This window comes from Candoia aspera, chromosome 2, assembly GCF_035149785.1.
Source record: "Candoia aspera isolate rCanAsp1 chromosome 2, rCanAsp1.hap2, whole genome shotgun sequence".
Classification (NCBI taxonomy): Eukaryota; Metazoa; Chordata; class Lepidosauria; order Squamata; family Boidae; genus Candoia; species Candoia aspera.
Window position 1 is genome coordinate 213,250,240 of NC_086154.1, and position 20,218 is coordinate 213,270,457.

Here is a 20,218-nt window from a genome sequence, read left to right on the forward strand (position 1 = left end):
TATATCAAAACTGAAGTTGGCAAACACACTGTTAAAATAGGACCTACTTTCTCATCAGTATACTTAGGCTGTCTGCATTAGCTATCAATAAAGTGTTGCTACAGAAGGGTAAAAGAACATTTTCCCTACTCCTAGCAGCTCTTCAGCTGGAAGCATAGCCATCTGCAGCAGCATTGCTGGGAGAGGGAGAAATGCTTATTCCCTCACCCTACCCCCTCACCCACCATACCCCCTTATCCCACAGCCAAATGAATTATGAGACGGTTTGTGAACTGGCATTTGATGTGCCTGAAAACAATGTCTGCTAACATTTTAGAAAATAAAGAGGTATCCCATCTGAACTTAAATGTTTGCAGCTAATACATTCTTATAAGCTATTATCTTATACATCATATCATTAGTTACCCTTTAAATGCTCATGGACATTAAGATTTTAGCAGCTGATGGGTGTATTAGTTTAAATCCACACTTTTTGAAGAGGAAAAAGATCAGGAAATTCATTCTCTGTCCTTATATTTAGTTTTTCTTACCTGCCCCAACATTCAGGAAAATTACTTTGTTTAGTTTCTGACTAATGTGAAAGGCAGTGTTCTACTTTGTTTTCAATATCTAATTATGATTTTAACTAGAGGTGTGCAAAACATTTCAAATGTGAAACATTACGAGTTTGTAACACCTTGTTTGAACTCAAAACATTCTACTTCAAGTTGAAAACAGTTTTGAATTTTACTGGCAATGTTCTAACTCTGCTCTCATCATTCTGAAAGATTCCCCAGCTCAAATAGTACGTTACAAGCTTGGCACTATATTTCAAATCAAAACTGGGTTATTTCAAATAGCCACAACTGTCAAAAGACTTTCTGTTTACTCAAAATACCTGGCATACAATACCTCTAGTTTAATGAACATAGTGTTATGTACATATAAAAACAGACAAAGATGACCACAAATGCTCAAAAATATATTACCTATAAGATCATGTCCAGCCAAAGGGTAGAAATTTTTCAAGTTACGAAGAACGAGCTGAACCATAGCCAAGCGCATCAATGACCAACTAAACAACAACAAAAAAGATTTTATTGTTCTTCCAGCAATTTCCATATTGCTGCAGACATATTATAGTGGACAGAAATATATAGAATACCAGTAGGAAGGAAAAAATTAAATAAATGCTGTTGGGGGGTGGGGAGTTGATTTGGAGGTTTTTATATATTTTCTTCTTTTAATATAAGGGGAAGGAGCAATTGTGTTTAGTGATTTTTATAATGTGCTAATAGAATGATTTATAGAAATAATGTGATCTTGGTTTGATATAAAGGAAGGAATTGATTATGGAAATTGCTGTATATTCTTGTTGAAAGTCACCTCTTTATGTAATCTTCAAAATAATTTTTTCTTGTGTTTTACAATTTAGTTTTTTTCTTTCTTTCTGTAGTTTTTTTGCTTTTTTGTAGTTTTTATCTTTGTTTCAAAATTAATAAAATTCTTATATAAAAAAAGGAAGTATATATTTAATTCTTGCTCAGCCGTAACTCTAATAAAATCATTAGTTATATCCATGGAGTGGGGGGGGGATGATGTCACACTAATTTTAATTTTTCTAATTTTAAGAACTCATGGCAATGCAAATTTTGAGAAGCTCTAGCTTTGATCTTCAGCAAAGCTCTAGCTTTGATCTTCAGCTGGGGGTGTTGACGACCGACAGGAAGCTCTGGCGTGGGCTGGTCCATGAAGTCACGAAGAGTCGGAAGCAACTAAACGAATAAACAACAACTAGCTTTGATAAAGGTGGAGTCCTTGGTGCTGTCTGAGCTTGGTTGTTTGCTTGCAGATGTTTCATTACCTGACTAGGTAACTTCATCAGTGCTAACCAGCAACTAGCGCTGATGATGTTACCTAGTCAGGTAATGTAACATCTGCAATCAAACAACAAAGCTCAGAGAGCACAAAGGACTCCACAATTCAACCCTGAGCTACATATATTCTCTTCTTTGGTAAAGAACCACACAAATTCTTTTGCATTAATATATATACCTATGCTGAACTAGAACCTGAAAATTACACCCTGATTTTCTTTACATAAGTGTAATGCAGGATTTCTCAACCAGGGTTTTGTGGAACCCTAGGGTTCCACGAGAGGTCACTAGGGGTTCCCTGGGAGATCACGCTTTATTTAAAATATTATTTCAAATTCAGGCAACTTCACATTAAAGAAGTTTCATTCTTTATTTTTAGTTTAAGAACATTGTTAATGCATATATACAGGCCTACATGTGAAACGAATAGAATAATTTTGTAACTTCTGGCCTGTATTTGAACCTGAATGTGCAGGGGTTCCCTGAGGCCTGAAAAATATTTCAAGGGTTCCTCCAGGGTCAAAAGGTTGAGAAAGGCTGCTGTAATGTGCTAAATTTGCAGGATCCAAGGAAAATATACAATGCATTGCTGAAATATCAAAAGACTTCCTATTAGTCTGATGCCCCAACCAAAACAGGGGAAACTCTAAATTAGCATCACACAAAGTATGTACTACTGTGAGAAGATGAATGAAAAAGGGCCTGCAAAATTGCCTACATTAATTTTGTAAAGAAGAAACTAGATTTAACACAGTAATAATTTATACCTAAATGAATTTGGATTAGAGTGTTCCTGAAGTTTTGAATCTGATAAGAATGCTCCATCTTCATCTTCATCACTGCTTTCCTGACTTTCTTCTGAATCATATTCAAATCTAGTTTTGGATGATGCAAGATATGGCTAAAAAAAGAATACAGATTAAGAACGTTGCAAAATATTAGTCAAAACTAAAACTGCACACACGTTTGTTTAAATAGTAGATAATTTCTAGTATATAAATTTAAATATGTATTTATTATATACAGTATATTGTTGAAGTGTTACTATTTTGCTTATAATAAGAGTAAGAAAAATACTAGCCTTTCTTTCTCTTTTATACTGAATTGGCATTTTATGCATTTCTTAAGGTATTCTTGTTGTATTTATTTATTTAGTAAATTTATAGTCCGCCCATCTCACACAGGTAATCCTTGACTTATGACCATTCGTTTAACAATGGTCCAAAGTTACAAAGGCCTTGGAATGGGTGCTTTATGGCATGTAAAGCACTTCTGAGCATCGCAAAACATTACACCCCCCAGGGTCACATGATTGCATTTCGAGCGCTTGGCAACTGGCTTGCATTTATGACTGGTTGCAGCGTCCTGCAGTCACGATTGCGTTTTGCAATGTTTTTTGCCGTTTTTCGGCAAAAAACGCCCACTGGGGAAACTGGATTCACTTAACGACTGCGGTGATTCACTTAAAGACTTATAATGGAGAGTAAGGAAGGATTTGTCAATCAATGGAGTATCAGCCACCAGCACTGAAACTGTGCAAACATGGGAGGAAAGGCAGGGAAAAGAATATTCCATGTGTGAATGCATGCGTACTTAATACGTGGATATACAGTATAAAACATGTTTTCTATACAACTGTGTGAGTGTACATATACATATACACACACAAACTTATGGGAAGTCATAGAGCTTCCATAACTGCTAGGTAAGGGCAGGGAAGTCTGAAACAATGCCATTAAATGTTTATTTTGGAGGTGGGATCCTAAGAATTCTCTTTTCATGTCCCATATATAAATCCGTAAGTGATACCTAAACCACCCAAGGCCTATAGCTGCAAATCCCTCTCTCATTCAAGTGTATGTTTGGATGGGGAGCAGTTTACCTGTCAAATATTCAGACAATGAGTAAGGAGCAATAGAAGACTTTCCCTCTGAAAGGCCCAAACAAGTTAGAACATGTTTTATTTGTTTTAAGCTCATTGTACTATGCCAGTTGGCTCAATAAACTATGACTTCAGGGAAGTTACATAATACCAGTCTGAAATCAAAGGTTTTTGCTGGCTTACTGATTGTATCTATAGCTCCATGTATGAAGCAAAATGCTATGTTCATGATTTCCTGCTGTTTGCTGGTTTGTTTTGGATTCTGCTCCACGCCTCTAATGAATGCATAGTTTGCAAAAATTCATAAGCATAAGAATTGGCCAAACAAGGCATGTCGATCTTGAAATCTTGAAAACCAGTTTTGGCTTAGCATGATGTAAGAATGCAGGCTTAATTCCTTGTATTTTTCAGCAGAGGTTAGGTTACTATTTGAAGATTGCCATATGTAGGTGTACAAGTTTGAAGCAGGAGCTGATCTAGGGATAGATTCTCCATTTATCAAGAAAAAAATCACAAGTTCTATTTCTAGCATATATATATAAAAATACCTTTGCTATAAAGTAGTCCCAAATACTAAGTTCAGGAGGAATAAATTTCTCTTTGTAATTTGAAAAGTCTTGTTCTTTTCCAGGTAAAGTAGTAGGTGAATTCTCTTTTGATGAGGATTTTGATGACAGTCTAAACCGTTTATTTTGCTTCTCACCATCATCTATAGGAGAAGAGGCTACAAAGAGAAACACATTCATATTTATAGGACAATGAAACTTACCACATAAATTAAGGATATCATCTTCACTTTCAAATCAATTAAAACTTTCAAGGAAAAATCTGCTTAGTTACAACAAAAACAATCAAGAACTTTCAAATCCAATACTTGTTATGTTTAATTATTGAAATTAAACAATAAAATACCTATCTTTTATTCCCCCCCATATTTTGTTGGTTATGTTTCCATGAAAATTTGAAATGCATTTTAAAGAAAATGATTCATAATCATTATTTTGGAATAGATCTGAGAACTGAAATCTTCACTACTTATATTACAAATATATCTTTATTTTTATAAATTCTCAGAGCGGCTTTATAATAGAAAATATAAACATATTCAGTGGTATACAGGTTTTGTCTTTTTTAATGTTCTGGATTAAGTCTATAGATAAACATTTCTATTGAAAATAAATATTATTTCAAAATATTTGTCAGCATACTATTTAATGAACAAGCATGAAAATCTCACTTACCTTAATGCTAAAGACATATCAAATATACATGTTATAGTTCAAAGTCTTTTTAGCCAGCACAACAAGCATGCACATGCATTGCTTAATATGGAGCATTAGTTTTTGAACTCAATAAAATAAAGCTTACTCTTACATTGAAATGGAGGCACAGAATAATAAGCTGAACAAAAATGTTACATGATACAGAGGCTGAAAAAGATGCGTATCTCTAGTTTCTATTCAACCTTTCCTATTTTGAAATAGATTTGTGATTTAAGCAGGCAATATTAGTAATCTATTAATTATAAGATTACCAACCAGGCTTAACACATTACAGAAAATTAAAGTCCCACTGATTTTTTAGAAATGTGCTTTTAAACATGGTTTACAACTCTTATTTTGCAGTTACAAGGAGTCTTGTACTATTAGTTGATAAAGGTGTGAAACAGTTTACTTTGTCAAAGACAAAAACTTTCTTTGAAATGTGTGGGGTACAAATATAACACCTGTCTACAAGTCCTTAAAGCAAATGTATCTTTCCAGGGATTGTGCAGCTGCCTTCCACAGCCATCATATGGCCCTGTGAAAAGACACATTTAGTTTAAGGACTTGCAGACAGGTGCTACATTTTCTTGACATGATTTTTGACTCTGTCATTTTGGAGGAGGAAGGATTAAAGATGTGAATCATGATGTCTTGCTGTTCTGAAAGAATGGTGTTAACAGAGGCTGAAAACCAACTGCATCACTAGATCGCCTCCTACAGTCTTCCAGAGGGTTGGGAGACTGAGTTTAGCACTCAAATCTTCAGAAGTTGCCCACCCCAATTTAGTCAAATACTGTTCCAAACACTGAAATAAAAATAAATTAAAAAGCATTCTGAAATGACACTTTCTTAGTATCTAAAATGATAAACTGTATCATGTTTTGACAAGCAGCAACATTTTGAGCATTCCATAGCTTGCATTGGAAAGTTGCAACCATCAACACAATTTGCATTCCATTAGCCATTTGAAACCCCACATAGTTTGACATAATTTTAGTTGACTGCTATCACAGAACTATTTTTGCATGGCATGTCTTTTTGTTTTTAAATGTGTTTAATTGAATTAAATTAAAAATGTGGATTATATCAGCTTTTAAAAAAAGTAAGCTACAAGTTTATTCTGTAAAATGTTATTACTTGAAAGAATTGTGGATTGCCCTATATATGCTACGTTTTAAATGGATCTTTCTTCCGAATTAAAAATCCAACATTCATAATTACTGATATATTGGCTTGCAATATAATATGTAAATCTAAATATATCCTTCTCTAATCTGTATCACCACTTTACAAATGTCCCCTGCTTATTTCACAAAACAGTAAGGTATACAACTTATATAAAATTCATGCTATAGTGTATTAATAAAATATGCTAATAAAGTATTTAACAAATTTCACTGATAGAAAATAAACAAACATTTTATTTATAACATGACATTCTCATTCTCACTACAATTTAATTCTCAGGAAATTATTTTATATAGGTTTTCAAAGAAGATGCTATCATTTAGAGGTATTCTTCTAAAGTATAAAGTATTCAGTAGTTTATTTTTATATGCTTATCAATTTCAGATCTGACCTCCATAAAACTCTAATTGTTTAATCCTTTTTAATAGCACCTAAACATCAAGTTGTCTGGGCACATAACAGATCTGGTTTTTAGCAATCCAATCAAATAAACTGAAAAACTTATATAATTTCTCAAATAATCAGAGAACAGCGATCAATACATAATATACATTTTGTAATAAATAAGAAATCATTATATTTAACTTTAACGTTCATGTGACATATAAAATGTCCGAACAAATACTGAATATTTATTCTGTTTCTCCACTACTCCCTTACAGCACTTACTAGAATCACCCAACCATTGTTTCAACAAAATAAGACACACTTGATATGATTGCAGCAAAATCTGGGTGGTGGTATGAAAATGCTTAAGTCCATACCAGGGAAATGGCCCTTGTAAGGAAAATCATTTTTGTTGGTTACACACAGTCATCAACGTCCTCCAGTTTTTTGTTATTTATGTATAACTTACAACTATTCACTCCATTTCCCTTATACAAGGAAATGCTTATACATTCCTTATTTATTCATCCATAAATATATTAAGCAACCAGGGAGACATCACATATCCTTGTCTTTTTCCCTGCTCAATATTGAACCATTCACTAAGCATTCCTATGATTCTTATGCATGCTTTACTTCTCTCACATATTGTTCTTATTGTGTCCAGCAACCAATCTTCAGGTCCATATTTGCACAAAGCTTTGCATTATTCAAGCTTATTCACATGCTTTCTTTGAATCAACAAACATAAACTTGTTATATTCATATATTTCTCAATTATCGCTGGAGGGCAAAAATCTGGTCTATGCACCCCCTGCCCAGTATAAAGCTTCACTTCAGTCCCCAAATGTTGCTCATTGTCACCGCCTGTATCTTTTCAACCAGAATTGTGCCAAACACCTTCCCAGGCACACTTAACAAACCAATCCTCCCATAGTTTTTGCATTCACTCTTCCTACCTTTCCTTTTATACAAGGAACAATAAAGGCATTCTTCCAGTCATCAGACACAAATATAGTCTTCACACATATATTAAACAAGACCAAGGCCATTCCATAAAAAACGCCACATCTTTATTTTAACATTTCCCCAATTACCCCATTGTAATTGCAGTTTAACTCTCATCCTGGGTTCTTTCATTATTACCATTCCCTGAAGTACAATAGTCAACTGCCACCAACCTACAGTATGACTTCCTATTTTCATATGCTCCCACAAATCCAGATAATGCCAATTCAAACTTTCTGACATATATTTTAGCCTTTTAGTTTATAAGAAAACCCACACTTTCACATGTATTCATAAAATCCACTCCAGAAGATCGGGTCACCCTTGTTCAGATCTATTAAATCCTTCTCATTTCTTTTATTCACAATTGCACAGTCTACTTTTATTTCATTTCATTCATTAATGAATACTCTTTATCATTTATTCCACTTACATCCCAAGTCACAATCTTCCACACTCTCTGGTCATCACTAGATGGGCCCATCAGTTTTGATCCCTATGGTCCACCATGGCTTTAGTTAACTGAGGTTTTCATACAATGCCTTTTAGCAGGATGGAATAGGAATACACTAGATTACCAGCCTTAGTCATACTTGTGTCACATGAAGCATTCCTCACTAATGGTAAAGACAGTACCATTGGCTGGTCACTTTTGGCCCATTTAGGCCAGTATTCTATGAGAGCAACCAAATCCCAGTTTCAATTTAAGCATGCCTATGTTATTCTATGCAATCAGAATCTCTAATCTAAACACTATCCTCGAAGGCAGCATACTGTTGCCAACATCCTACCACTTAGAAGATTAATGCAGAATGCTGACACACTCAGATATTGACACCCTCATAATACCACAATATGTATAGATAAATTCACTTAGTTTCATAATGATGTAAATGCTGCTATTATTACAGTACCAGGTGATATATACAATGCATCACCTTGCCCAGTTTTATGGGATCAATTTCAGGTTTTGTATGTGAACAATGTGGACAAGTTGCTTGTAGTAGTCCAGCTTACTACTTATTTGCTTGCTCTTTCTGATTTAATAACTCAGTTTCAGTTCAGCCTGGCACAGGACATAATTGACCATAGTCAGTGTTATTGGGAAAGTGAGAGCAACCATGTAACTCTCTTGCTTTCACTTGATCTCTCTGCAGATTTGGACAACATTTACCACAGTATCATCTGGGATTGATTCAGAAGAAGGGAGCAGTTGTGTAGTGATTCTGTTTTAATCTGCGTATCAGAATCCCAGGAACAGAATTGGGGAACTTAAGCTGGACTTCTGGTAATCTTGCTGTGGGATGTCTCAAGTATATGTTGTCTCCAAAGCTACTTAATATTTATATGAAGTCATTAGGTAAAGACATTAGCAGATTTGGGGAAAGGTTTCACCAGGATATCAGTATCACCCAGTTCTACACCTCTATAACACCTGGACATTTGTTATGACCACACCAGAGCTTTAGCAGAGGCGGGCTGGAAGGTAGCCAATAAAGTGTATTCTGGTAATGCATTCTGAGGGATTGCTTTGAATAGGGCTACAATCCTTCCTGGGGAGAGAAAAACAGGTTTGCTGCTTGAGCCTGTTCTTACATCTTCATTATCACTGGAGGCTCAAGATTTCCTCTGTAGCATGCAGCCTATTAACAGTTTAGGTTGGTGCATCAGATACAGTATATCTGGACAGAAACAGTTTGGCCAAAGTAATTCATGTCTTAATCTCAAACGTAGATTACTGAATTTGTTCTCTGTGGGGCTGTCCATGGAAGCGGTCTGGAAACTATAACTAGTGTACAGTTCTTAAAGATCTGTACTGCATGCTAATCTGCTAACAACCTAGATGATATCCCTAAATAACTGGGAATGGGCTTCATATTAAATAATGTTTGTAGTAATATCAGCTTTCTCTGAAATGGGAATTTTGGAGAAGATTGTGCATTTAATGTCTTAATTTGGTGACAATTAGTGCTTCCCTTCAGCACAATAAACCTCAACAGTGATATGTCTTGGGCATCTTTAAAAAACCTACCTTTTTATGCCAATCATACCATTTTCTAAACTACATAAATAATTAACAAATTAATATGAACTTAATAGCTAACTACAGATATATTTAAGTAACCAAGAGAAAGCCATTAGTAGTAGTAGTTGTCGCCATATTTTTATCCCACCTTTTTTATATACATAAAACTCAAGGCAGCAAATCTACTTAATACTCCTGTCACATCTTTTCCCCACAACAACCACCCTGTGAGGTGGGCTGGGCTGAGAGAGAGAGACTGGCCCAAAGTCACCCAGCCGGCTTTCATGCCTGAGGCGGGACTAGAACTCTCATACCACGCCTGATTGGCTCTTGGGCTGAGAGAGAGAGACTGGCCCAAAGTCACCCAGCCAGCTTTCATGCCTGAGGCGGCACTAGAACTCACAGTTCTTATTTCAAGGCCAGCGTCGTAACCACTCTTGCAACCCAGAAGAATGCAAGCTAGTTTAAAAGGAATAATTTTTATTCTAATCTTTAGAATGCTTAATACTCAATTGAGCAAAACAAGTGCTTGAAAGTATATATACATTTCTTTAAATAATATCAGTCTGTTCTGAAAAGTTGTATTATTCTTTTTATTTGTCTTTATCCAAACACAAAAGCTGAGAAACATTCTACCAAAAATTCCAATCCAGATTAAATGTATAAACCAACCAATTATGCCTCCTTCTCCTCTGAAACAAACAGTCCAATGAAAATCTATTAATCTTAACAGGTTAAGATTAATTTCTTTTACCTGGGTTTCACTGAAATCACTTTTATGTACTTCGCAATAAATCTATTTCAGGGTTGACATCTTGAACTAAAGCCATAAAGAAAGCTGATCCTATTCAAAATTTATATATTCAGTGTTGAAACTGTACATATTTAAGCAGATTATTTTTACCTTGGTAAAAATATTCAACACGAAAGTGTAGAAACTATTAGAGAATAATCTCTCCCTGCTAATCACAAATCAAATTATAAAGCAGTCAAAATAAAATCAGTTGTATCACCTTATCATTTGAAAATGCCAAGTTATACTTTTCTATTATTTGCTAGCCTGCACTAATCTTCAATTATTAAATTCTTTTTAATTATAAATTAAAGATATTTGTATGCTAAACTAACAGAAATTCATAGCCACATGCATACAGTCATGTGACACAAACAAGCAGCCTTGATGGACAAAAATATATTGGAATATTTCTGATAACTGCAAGTCATGGTCTTCCTTCATTATTAAAACTAATTTAGTATGAAAATACCCAGCAACATGATTTGTAATTATTGAAAATTTGGTTAATTTTGCTGACAATAATAAATAATCCACAATTAAATCAGAGATCATGACTTACAAGCAGATTTTTTTTGCCTTATTGCTTTTTATGCAAGATCACATCACATATCAACACTAGATTCAAATGCCTAGAACTGAAGCTAGTATCTTGCCTGCAAGTTTGGTAGGACTATGAGTACTGATGGTTGTTAGAGATTTGGTAAACCCCACGCATTCCATAGAGAATACTACTACCTGATGTGGGCTAGGCATAGGGAAGTGCCTACCTGCCAAAGAGAGAAAACATAAGACTACGCTTAGATAGAATATTGCTGTCATACATAATAGAACACAACTTTTCAACATTTTTTAAAATGTTCAGCCAGTATGTTGTCAACAACATTACAAAGTTACACACGGAAAACGATTTTAATTTTCCAAACAGAGAACCTTTTTCAAATTTATTTAGGACTCTTTATTTATACATCATAAATGCATAAGGCAACCATTTTACTTATATTACAATTATGCATAATTATTTACCACTGCACTAGACTCCTATAAGTACAGTGAAATGTATTCCCCTAAGTAGGCATGCACTAAAAATGAAGACTTATGTCATTTTTTGAAACAGGAATATTACACACAACATTAAGCCATGTGCACAAACAAAAAACCTCCTGTACTGGGATCCAATCCTTCACTCTTTTCCTTGTGCAAGTTTTATTTTAAGAAATTCTAATATTGTCATTGCTAACCAAGCCAGCAACAGATAGTATATCATATTGCCAACTTGTTTAACCAGGATTTCTTTTCACACTTAATTTCTTGCTCAAAAATAATAAATCAGCATTTCAATAAAGTGAAACTAAATTCTGGTTTATTCTTTCCATTAGATTGGAAGGAAGAGATGGATCTGCAAAGTGCACATGTTCAAGTTTTACATGAAATCATTTTTGCTCACGTATGTAATAATAGTTAAGGTTTAGTATTATGTAGGAACTCTGTCACTGTCTGACAACATACTCATATTATATACTATAAAAATATACTATAAAAACTAGAAAGGAACTGAGTTCAGAAAAGATTTACATAAGAAAAATAAAATGGAATGTACTAACCCATCTTGGTTGTTTCTTGAATTGGTCCTTTCTTGGGAATCTTTGCACCACCACCGAAGACAGCAAACCACATTTTGTCATTAAGGGGATGGGCCACAATCCTGAATAATTCATTACTGGAATGTGTTGCTAGACCATGAATGAACAGACTAAGGTAGACTGCTGTAAGAATTTCACAGAGCAAAACTGTGATCCCAGACTGAGCTTCTTCCCCAGCTTGATTCAGTAATTGTATTAAATCCATTATTCCTGGAAAGACAGGAACTGCCATTTAGTGTTAAAACACATACAAAGAAACACAAGAGAAGCCTTTTGCAATTATTTCCAGAATCACTAAGTAAAGAGGCATTGGTAATATTAGTGTAAGTTTTTTAGGACAGTTGATTCTTTGATGAATCCTGAAGAGAATACAACAGTCACATCTAAATCAGTGGGAATGAGTGGTCTATAACCTGTTGAAGAAAAAATATTTAACAAAGTAATAGTCCCATTGCTAAAAATATTTATTTCCTCACAAATGAGGATGAGTTTTTAAAATTGTAGTTCACATACTATAATAAGGCAGTTATGCTATAAATAATGCAAAGAAGACATGACAAATCAATAAGAGGCATGTACCTCCACCTTTTTATTACATATTAAGTCAGAGATTGAATCATGTTGTCCAGGAACCTGTATATTACAATTTTAAACTGTGCATTTATGTACTGTATATCACCCATACTTTCCATGTTAGTTATGAATTTTAGTTTACATTCAACAAAAATTGTTTATAGTGGAGTTGCTTTAAATCATGATTAAGTTTGTAGAAAGTGAAATGGGGATAAAATACATACACATATACATAAATACGTAGTTTGTGCACCTGGGAAAACTTGTCTATTCAGTTACTGCCAGGAGAATCTAGACGCATAAAGAAATGAAGACTCTCCTGGCATTATATTGTTTTGACTGTAGGGACATAACCATACTAATTTATTTAACTCTATCATTCTTAGAGTTAAACAAATTAGTACGGTCATGTCCCTACAGTAAAAACAATATAATATTAGTTTCAGTGGGTAAACAAAAAATTGTTGTTCTCTCTTTGTTCTCTCCAACACCCCCACCAACACAAGCAGGGCAAGCCACTGTAAATAAACAGACAGCAAACCCCACTCCCTTTTCGCACTGAAGATGTTGCCTAGTCTGGCAATGAAAGGTCTGCAAGAAAACAACAAGGCTCAGAGAGCACCAAGGACTCCACAGTTTAACCCCAAGCTACAAATATTCTCTTCGACTGATTTTATTATACTGCAACTGAATAACTTATTATGCTTTGATTATTTTATATCATATTTTCTCTTTTTTAATTATTGTTACATTTGCCTTATTACTCCAATAAATTACAAAATGACTTTTTAGCCCATTCATGATCAAAAAGTCAACTCCATAAGCTTGCTATAGCAATGCCAAAGTAAATAGATGAAATAACTCAACGTTCATGGGTTTGGATAATAAAATAAGTCATGACTACTGCTGCTAAACCAAGAACAAAATCGTGATTACAGATTCATACTAACAGACTTTCACCAGAATTCATCTTGTCCATGTTTCTGGTTCTGAAAAACGAAGTAAGCCAAACTATAATGTGTCTTTGAATGTTATATAAATGTGGTCATCAGCTATATTCATAGTGAACACTAAAGTCAAGATTTTTGACAATCATTCATTAACCAAGGCAGACTGACCTGGTGAATCTGGTTAAACTAAACCAGAGCAGGCCTGGTTTAGGTAAATGAATTTTAATGAAATTAAATTTAACTATATATCCCAAATAACTAAACAAGCCAGTTAAAAACCAATCACATTATGGCTTACCTCTATCTATAGATTAGTCCATAGTTTTAAAGCACATTTGTGTTCACTAACCATAGTTAAGATTAATCACCATGGGGTTACCTAACACTGCATTTAATCTAAAGTGGAAGAAAAAACTAATAGCCATAAGGTCACACTAGAAGAAGAAAAAGGAGAAGAAACTAATTTAAGCTCACTGTTGTAACACAGAACAATATACTTCAAAGTAGCTAGATAGTTCAAAACTCCAAGAAGAAAAACAAATCATGGTTACCTGGCCACTGAGCTGGTGTAGTATTAGGAGTTACTGTTTCATCTGAGCTTGCTGTTCTTAGAGAATGTCGATGAGAGAGCAGCAATGTCTGATAAATCATTCCAGTGAATTGGTTTGCTTGCAATGAACTATTTTTTTAAAAAAAAATTGTAAAAAATCAAGTATTAATTATGATACATCTGGGTTTTCAGGCATCTGATTTGAATACAATGGTGAAACATGATTTCTTTAGCTTAACTATTTTATGCAGTACATATTCTAATCAGGATTACCCTAGTCAGATTAGCTGCTGAAAAACAGATATTATAAATCCGATTTTTTAATCTGGGAATTTTGTGTTGCACTTTTACTGTGAGACCTGCTATTTAAAGTAAGCTTCAAACTGAGATTGACTATTGAGTGCATTATGATTAAAAATTTCTGAGAACATGAAATCTCTTCAGCTTTTTTACTTTCTTTAGTTGATACTGATAAAGGTATTTGCTGTCTTCTACAGACCGCTGTAACTCTGACTGGAACTTTGTAAAAGTCCTTCAGTCCTTATCTTTTTGTCAGGAAAAAAAGAAACACCTTTCCGTGCTCACCTTCTTATTAACATCAATCAAATCTTTATTACGGCCAAAGACCAGCATAAGGAGGATGGGGTACAGTTAGTTAAAAGCATAGAAAATGCATTAAAATCTAAAAAAAAATACAAAAGCATGTGTGTGCGCGCACGAGTGTGGCTGGATAGCATAGTGGTTAGAGCACTGCCTTTGACGCAGAAGACCAGGGTTCAAATCCTGGCTGGTACCTACCTTACCAGTAGGGGTATCTGGGCAAAGATCCCCTAATGCTTCACCTGCTTACCTCAAAATATGAGAGTGACACAAACTAAGAGAGTCATGCCGGCTCGGAGGTTGCCAGGATTAACAAGGTCTGCGCTAGATGTTGGGGAATCAGGACAATCTGATGATAAGTGGGTTACTGGAATAAACCATACATGGAAAAGACAAGAGAACCTGGAATTGATGGGATGCTACTATAACAGTAGACCTAATGAGAGGGTTTATATAAAACGTACAAGGGAATTATGGATGGACAGAAGACCTGCATCCATGCTAACTAAGAAACAGCTAGTTACCCAATGTTTCAACATAGTGAAGAGGAAGCTGCTCTCACAACTTGAAACAGACTGATTCTACATTACATCCCAGACTCAAGAAGACCGGGAAGAACAACTGGAGGTGAAGCCAACACCTGAAGCTGGAATGTCACTGCCAACCCCTCCATTACATAGTACAGAAGCTGACATGAGGCATAAGATCATGGACAAACTAGCTACAGTCAACCCTTGCTAAGAGTGAATGAGACATTGCCCTGCTGATCCACCTATGACGGATCTACAGTGAGGACATTGGGATGTCATTCGGACTGGAGAAGTGTGGCTGGATGGTAGTAAGGAGTGGAAAGGTAGTTAAGTCTGATAGGGTGGAACTACCAGCAGGCCACATACAGACCAGCTACAAGTACCTTGGTACCCCACAGCCACAGGGGAACCATGATGAGGAAGCTGTAATGGTTGCCTATTCTAAAATACCATCAGACTCATGAACAGGAATTCAAAGATATCTGATTTATCAAAGAATAGTATGCAGGAGCACAGAGAAAGCTGAGAATGATGAAAGCGTGCCAAATGCAAACTAAAAACCCTCGGTGCAAATGAAATCCCTCCCCCCGTAGAATCTTCTCAAGTTCACAATCCCAGGTGCTCCTAACGGTTTCTGATGGTCTGCAGGAAAAGGCCTTGAACAGAGAACATAACCCAAACACATTCCATTGTACTGATTTCACATACAGAGCTTGGCACAAGGTTTCACAGCAGCTCCCTCCCAAACAGAAACGCATGTCAGCACCATGGCATGTGAAACGTTACTATGTATAAACTACATTGAATCAGTGAACATGACATACTGCCCCCCCAAAATAAAGATTACATTAAGCAGCAGGCTTTAAAGGATAGGCAAGGTGGAAACGGTGAACTAAATCAGGAGCGTTAACATGGTGAGCAGACACCCATTCAGGATGAGGAAAATGTTTCCATCAGACTAGATACTGCAGGGTGCCTCGACGTTTGCAGGAATCAACCATGTCCTTGACTTCAAAGTGTTGTTGGCCGTCAATCATGAGTGGAGCAGGAGGAGGAGGTTGAGGGTGCCAGCGTGGTGCATAGGCTCAAGCAAGCTGCAATGGAAAACAGGGTGCAAGCGTTTCAAATTGTGAGGCAGGTCCAATTTAACGGTAACTGGATTGATAAGCTGAACAATAGGAAAGGGACCAATGAATTTGGGAGCAAGTTTTTTAGAGGGTTGAGGTGATTTGATAAATTTAGTAGATAGATACACCTGATCCCCAACTTTGAAGTCGTGTTGTAAGGAACGATGCTTATCAGCTTGCAACTTGTAAGCAGCCTGGGCATCAGCCAAAGCTTGTTGAATTACCGGCCAGGAATCAGACAGTTTAATAGCCCAGTCAGATGCAGAACATGTTTGGGAAGGGGGCTGTGGCAGTTCAGGGATGGGAACAAAGTCGTGACCAGAAACCACGTGAAAAGGGGTTTGTCCGGTACTTTGAGCTAACATGTCCTTCATGAGAGGGAGAGGGTACTTGTTGACAATAGAGACGGAATTTAACCCACGATAGGCCGTACAGAGTCGAAGCGTGCCATCTTTCTTTTCCTGGAATAACACAGGGGCCCCAACTGGGGAATTAGCAGGTTCAAAAAATCCCCTGGACAGATTTTTGTCAATGAAGTCCCGTAATGCCTCAAGCTCTTTCTGAGTCATTGGATAAATTTTTGGCTTGAGCAATTGAGCATTGGGGACCAACTCTATTGCACAGTCAGTTTTCCGGTGGGGGGGTAGCTGATCTGCTTCCATCTCCCCAAATACGTCTGCAAAGTCTTGGTATTGATCAGGCAAGCCTTCTAAATGTGCCAAGTTAGGGCGCGGCGTGGCGATCACAGCCCTTCCAACTCCCGCACGTGCAACTATCTCCACTGTAGGAGCTTGGTAAAATCCATCTTTAAAAGTCACAGTTCTGTGCTCCCAGTTTATATAGGGGCTTCAATAGGTCAACCAGGGGATCCCCAGGATTACCAAGGGGTGGCCAACAGGTGCCACCACGAATTTCAAAGTCTCACGGTGGCTGCCCATTTGCATTGCCACAGTTCCAGTGAAATGGGTTGCAGGGCCCCCTCCTGCCGTTGAACCATCCAACTGTGTGAAGATCAAAGGCTGCTGGAGGGGGAAGCTAGGCAGGTCCAAAGTAGCAACCAGATCAGGGTGAATTAGACACCTGGAACACCCAGAGTCCACTAAAGCCCAGACCTCTGTAGTTTTTGTGCGGGAGCCCAATTTCACTTTCACTGCTAAAGTGGGACAGTCAGCACTCACCATAGCATCTTCGTGCCCATCCTCGTCCAAATGCCCGCAGGCGCTCTTCATGGCAGGTGGCTGGCGTTTCCCGCTGGCTCCTTAGAGTCTTCAGCTCCTTCCGAGAAGTAGATTACTTCCTCAGTGTCGGCTGTACCTTTGGCTGCTGTCATCCGCCGTGAGGGGGGGGGGGCGATTTGGCCGGCGGCTTCCCCGCTCGCTCTCCAGCTTTGGCTTTTGAGCAATCAGCTGCTCGGTGGCCCTCCTTTCCGCATCGGAGACACTGACCCCTCGCGTAGCGCCAATCTCTCTCCTCAGCCCAGGCTCTATATCTTGGCCGGGCAGCAGTCGCAGCACTTTGGGGTCCCCTCATGGTGGTGGGTGGTCTTTCAGATTTTCTGGTTTGCATGAAGGTATGCTGAGCGTGCTCAGCCTTGCCTGCCAGACAGATCCAGTCGTACAATGACTCTGGGTTGTCTCTACACAACGCCCACCGTAGGACGTCCTGGTTGAGTCCCTCTTTAACCCGTTCTATTAGGGTTGACTGAGACCAGTCAGGGATTTCCCAGCTAGAGCCTTAAACTCTAGGGCGTAATCAGCTATGGACATTTGGCCCTGGGTGAGATCCTTCAGCGCCTTCTTATCTCTTGCCTTGGTTAGGATACTCAAAATGCAGCTTTAATGCCCACATGAATTCATCGAAATAATCAAGTGCAGGGGAGTCAGCATCACTTAATTGAACATACCAGTCAGCCGCTCGACCCTTCAACTTGGTGGCAATGGCAGTTATCTTAGCCTCTTCGGAAGGGAAGTATGCTCCGAACTGCCTCATGTAACTTTTAGCATTAGTTAAAAAGAAAAATAACTTTGTTGGATCCCCATCAAACTTGACAGAAAAGTCTCTCACCCCCACTCCGGTTGGAGCGGAATCGGCAGCCACTTGAGTGGTTGGGCCCCAGGTTACAGTAGCTTTCCCTCTTCGGGGTGGGGACACTGGTGATCGAGCCCTACGGGGTGGGGATTCATCCCGGAGCCATCTCCGGCCCCGCTCCGCCGGCGGTCTGGATGGGAGATGGTTGTGGGAAGCTGGGATCTCCTCCGCGCCTCCCCTGCCCCTCCAATGACAGAGACAGGTTTCTTAGCATGTACTCTATCAATTCTATTTTGGCCTCCATCACTCTTAGCCTTTCAGGGCTTTGAGAGTCCTCCCTCCCTCGCGTGTTCGGCTTTCTCTCTGTTGACACTGTAGTAGATTCTTTGTCTGGGGTTAGCAGGAACTGATACCTCCAGGACACCCCTGACGTCCCTGGCTGGGGTTCCTCTACTTCATCCAAGGTGATCAACTCTGCGAGCAATTTGCCGGGTGCCGGTTGCTCTGGCTCTTCCCCCTCGTTAGATTCCTCCACATCAGAATTGGAACTCGATCCATCCCGGGAGTCTGAAGGTTCTGTGGTGAGGTTCAGTTCTTCGCTCTTGACTGTCAACTCAGGCATCAAGCTAGCTGTCTCCTCAAGTCCCCCGGTCGTGAGCTTGTACTCAGCCATTGTTAACTATTTTCCCTCGCAAGAAACTGATCTTGGTAGGAGCTAACGGTACAACTTTGGGGATTCTCAGCTTTATGTAATGGTTGCCTATTCTAAAACACCATCAGACTCATAAGTAGGAATTCAAAGATATCTGATTTATTAAAGAATAGTATGCAGGATCACAGAGAAAGCTGAGAATGATGAAAGCGCGCCAAATGCAAGCTAAAAACCCTCGGTGCAAATGAAATCCCTCCCCCCATAGAATCTTCTCAAGTTCACAATCCCAGGTGCTCCTAACGGTTTCTGATGGTCTGCAGGAAAAGGCCTTGAACAGATAACATAACCCAAACACATTCCATTGTACTGATTTCACATACAGAGCTTGGTACAAGGTTTCACAGCAGCTCCCTCCCAAACAGAAAAACGGGTCAGCGCCATGGCATGTGAAACGTTACGATGTATAAACTACATTGAATCAGTGAACATGACAGAAGCAAGGAAGACAGCAATATCCAAGTACCACCAAAGGATAAGACAGGTCCTGAAGAGCCAGATCAATGGGAAGAACAAGATCCACGCCATCAACTGGTATGCCCTGACAGTCATCAGATACTCTGCCGGTATAGTGAGCTGGCCAAAGGTGGACATGAAGGCTGCTGATGTGAAGACCCAGAAGCTTCTCACAATGTACAGAGGTTTCCACCCCAGTCCAACACCCAGACTGTACACCAGCTGAATAGAGGGCGGGTGGGGTCTGTTGAGTGTCAAAGCCACTGTCCTGAATAAAACCCAGAGTATCCAGGAGTACATCAGTAAGATGGCACCCAAAGATGAGCTGCTGAGAGAATCCCTGAGGCAGCAGCAGACATGGGAGGAAGATCAAACAGAAGAAGTGCCATGGCAAGACAAGACTCTGCATGGGATGTACCATCGACAGACAGGTGAGGTGGCTGACCTTGGGAAATCCTACCAGTGGTTGGAAAGGGCTGGACTAAAAGACAGCACTGTGGCACTGATCATAGCAGCACAAGAACAGGCACTAAGCACCAGATCCATAGAAGCAGGGATCTATCATACTAGACAGGACCCAAGGCGCAGACTGTGCAGAGACGCCTCAGAGACAGTCCAATACATAGTGGCAGGGTGTAAGATGCAGG

General features: G+C 38.2%; 1 protein-coding gene across 2 annotated transcripts in view; it reads right to left on the bottom strand.

The window, feature by feature from the left end:
* DMXL1 (Dmx like 1) overlaps positions 1-20,218 on the bottom strand; it is a 110,837-nt gene that overhangs the window by 24,873 nt on the left and 65,746 nt on the right. Inside the window, exons 27-32 of one of the 2 annotated variants that reach the window (XM_063295307.1) lie at positions 14,123-14,250; positions 12,010-12,258; positions 11,062-11,175; positions 4,287-4,462; positions 2,624-2,757; positions 969-1,054 (exon numbers count right to left, since the gene is read on the bottom strand). In XM_063295307.1, the coding sequence (XP_063151377.1) occupies positions 969-1,054; positions 2,624-2,757; positions 4,287-4,462; positions 11,062-11,175; positions 12,010-12,258; positions 14,123-14,250 (887 nt within the window). The remainder of the gene's footprint in view (positions 1-968; positions 1,055-2,623; positions 2,758-4,286; positions 4,463-11,061; positions 11,176-12,009; positions 12,259-14,122; positions 14,251-20,218) is intronic. The other variant, XM_063295308.1, reaches the window with a different exon arrangement.